At 27.7% G+C, this 3,044-nt stretch overlaps 1 protein-coding gene across 1 annotated transcript; it reads left to right on the plus strand.

The window, feature by feature from the left end:
- The first annotated feature begins 649 nt into the window (after nucleotides 1-649).
- On the plus strand, nucleotides 650-2,396 carry LOC113375330 (protein TRI1-like). The gene is made up of 2 exons (XM_026615265.1): nucleotides 650-742; nucleotides 2,136-2,396. The coding sequence occupies exons 1-2, from the start codon at nucleotides 650-652 to the stop codon at nucleotides 2,394-2,396; spliced, it is 354 nt and encodes a 117-aa protein (XP_026471050.1).
- Nucleotides 2,397-3,044: the final 648 nt, after the last annotated feature.

The raw sequence follows: 3,044 nt of genomic DNA on the forward strand, positions 1-3,044 counted from the left end.
AGTATGCTGCGAGCACAATAACAAATGCACTATATAAAATTTTGGTGAAAACTGTTTTAAATTTTATTTTTTTATAAACTTCAGTAAGAGCAAGAAACAATAAAAATGTAAGTAAAATGAATTATTAAAACATATGTTGTATTATTACCTAATGTTTTTTGTAATTTAATTTTGATTTTTCAATTTTTTTTAAATTTTCAATTTTATGCCAATGACAAATGTCACATATCTGCTACAAAATTGTTTTTATTTGAAAAATTATTTATGTATATTTGTCTATATTATTATTATTATATATTTGATTTTAATTTATTTGTATACTACATATAATATTGCATTGTCATTTAATTTGTCTTATGATATAATTTAGTTAATATATTTGGTGGATTTGAGTTTCTTTATTACAACCTGATATGGATATATTTTTTAATTATATGCGTTTAAGTTATAAGATTTTTCTAATATATTTGTAAATTTATCCGATATTAGTCTCCTAATGTAATTTTGCTCTTACATTGTTTTGTTATAAAACACTAGTTATATGATTAAAACATTTATTAAAATTAATTTAAAATAATAAAATTTCGCATTATTTCAAATTTTCAGTTCGAGTTATGATAATTGGAAATTATAGTAATTGAAACGCACCATGGGGTCGAGGAGGCATGCGCGAAGGGAAGCAAAATCCAGAACAAACAGTTCGACTACCCTGTCAGAAGTTCTGAATAATGAGGCGAAAAAAGTAATTGGAAAATAAAATTAATATATACTAATAAAAAAAGATGTATCAATACAACTAAAACTACATCATAAAATCAAATATATGAATGTAGTATGGTAGGCATTTGCAAAGACTTCGTAATTTAAAATGAAATCAATGAAATATATTGAAAAATAAATATAGATTTCAGTTACTACTTACAAGGTTTTAACTTGAAGTTATAGATAGCAAAATATTTTTAGTAAAAAATAGTCTTTATAGAAGCATTGAAAAGTAATAAGTAAGTAATATGGAAAATTCATAACAAAAATCGGGTTGTCATACATACATATATATATATATATATATATATATATATATATATATATATATATGTATTATAATTCATATTATTAACTTCCCGTAGGGCAAGTTATAGTAATCGCAAAAAAATCGAAAATGAAAATTTTTATATATCTTTACGTTTCAGAGGTTTCTGAACATTTTGGCATACCTTAGAAAAAATGGATGTATGTGTGTGTGTGTGTGTGTGTGTGTGTGTATGTGTGTGTGTATGTATGTATGTGTGTGTATGTATGTGCGGATACAAATTTTCGTCGACGATTTCGGGAACACGGATCAACCGATTTGAATAATTCAAAAAACATTCGATCCGTATTGATAAGGAGACGTGCTGATTAGTTTTTGGCAAAGGCAGGTCAAGCCGTTCCGAAGATACGGGGCAAAAAGTTCCAAAAACGGTAACTCAGTTTTTAAGAGAACGGAGCGTCCGATTTTAATAATTCAAAAAAATTTCACTTGTATTGACAAGATGAAGAATCTATAAAATTTTCATAAAGGTAGGTCTAGCGGTTTCGGAGATATAGAGGAAAAAGTAAAAAAATGAGCCATTTGGCGGCCAAAAATGATCATTAGACATATGCACATCAAATTATCAGACATTTTATAGAGATTTTAACAATAAGTATACATTTTGTTAACATTCCTATCGGTTCCGTACCAATGCTTATGCGTTAGACAGCGACGCGGCGCTTACGCGCTTTATATTTTGTCCCTATGTAGTTAAAGCAGTACGATTGCTTTGAAAAAAAAGTTCAGATCTTCCACAATATGTCAAAATAAAGAAAAAAAAATTTTTTTTCAAAAAAAAAAAAATTTAAAAAAAAAAATTTTTTTAAAAATTTTTTTTTTTTTTCAAAAAAAAAAACTAATTTTTTGTCCAATTTATAGTTTCTCAAAAATCTTATTTTTTCAAAGTAATTTTTTTTAAAAAATGTTAATCGTTTTAAAAAAAAATAATAATTATCGGTACGGGAAGTTCCAGCAATTTGCCTTAAGGCACGATGCCCTAATTGCCTTAAGACAGAATTCCACTTACAGCTAGTTATTATTTATATTATTGTTATTTTTGCAGAAGCGTGCACCTAGAAATTCTGGGATTCATAAGAGGTATAGACTATCCCCCGAATTAGCCAAATTAATTGGTAGTAATGAACCCGAGACACGGTACAACGTAGTCAAATTAATATGGATTGAAATCAAGGAAAGAAAACTCCAGGATCCGGAAGACGCTGCCTACATCGACTGTGACGAAGAATTTGAGAGCGTGACCGGGATGGTGCGCCTTAAAGGCTTCACCATCATGAAGCATTTGAACTCCCATTTTCTGGACTAGATAAAACCAATAATAGTTATTGTGTCCTTATATAGTAAAATATAGTAAAAACTCGTTTATTCAGCCTTCAGTTACACACCTTCCCGATTATCGGGACTACAAATTGCAACCAGTTCGTGAAATATCACACACCTAAATAAAATACCGCTTCAGAAATAAAATGTTCTAAATAAATTAATTTCTTTTATACAATTACATATAAGTATGAACATGTATACATCTATTGGTAATCGTATTGATTATTTTCTAGTGAAAGCGAAAATTTTATTTTCGAAATAAATAGTTGGACATTTTTCCTAAATAGCTGTGTCTCAATTATTATTTAATTTGATTATGTATAACTATCAGGAAGTTCATGCAAATTGTCTTAAGGCAATATGTTGCTTATAACTAGTTTTAATGTGAATTGATCAGTAGTTCTGGTTCCAATATGTGATACTAGTAAATTGCTCGCTTTTGAGCCTTGTATGAAATTTTAATTTACTTGAAAAAAAAAAATGCACTTTTTGCAGGTAGTCAAAGAGTTTGTAAAATTTAAAATAAAAGTTCGAAATTATTAGGGCTATTTTAACTGACCTATGATATTTTACGTACAAAATTTTCTCATTCATGGTCTTGTAACATAATATATCATTATTAGGTATTTAA

This window comes from Ctenocephalides felis, unplaced genomic scaffold (assembly GCF_003426905.1).
Source record: "Ctenocephalides felis isolate EL2017-DRISC unplaced genomic scaffold, ASM342690v1 CF-g0.4_SCAFFOLD_01886, whole genome shotgun sequence".
Lineage (NCBI taxonomy): Eukaryota > Metazoa > Arthropoda > Insecta > Siphonaptera > Pulicidae > Ctenocephalides > Ctenocephalides felis.

What these genes read in the sequence shown, in the direction of transcription:
- LOC113375330 (XM_026615265.1), top strand. Translation starts at nt 650, where the DNA reads ATGGGGTCGAGGAGGCATGCGCGAAGGGAAGCAAAATCCAGAACAAAC. An exon ending in TGAATAATGAGGCGAAAAAA is followed by an intron (nt 743 to 2,135) that starts GTAATTGGAAAA and finishes TTATTTTTGCAG; the next exon opens with AAGCGTGCACCTAGAAATTC.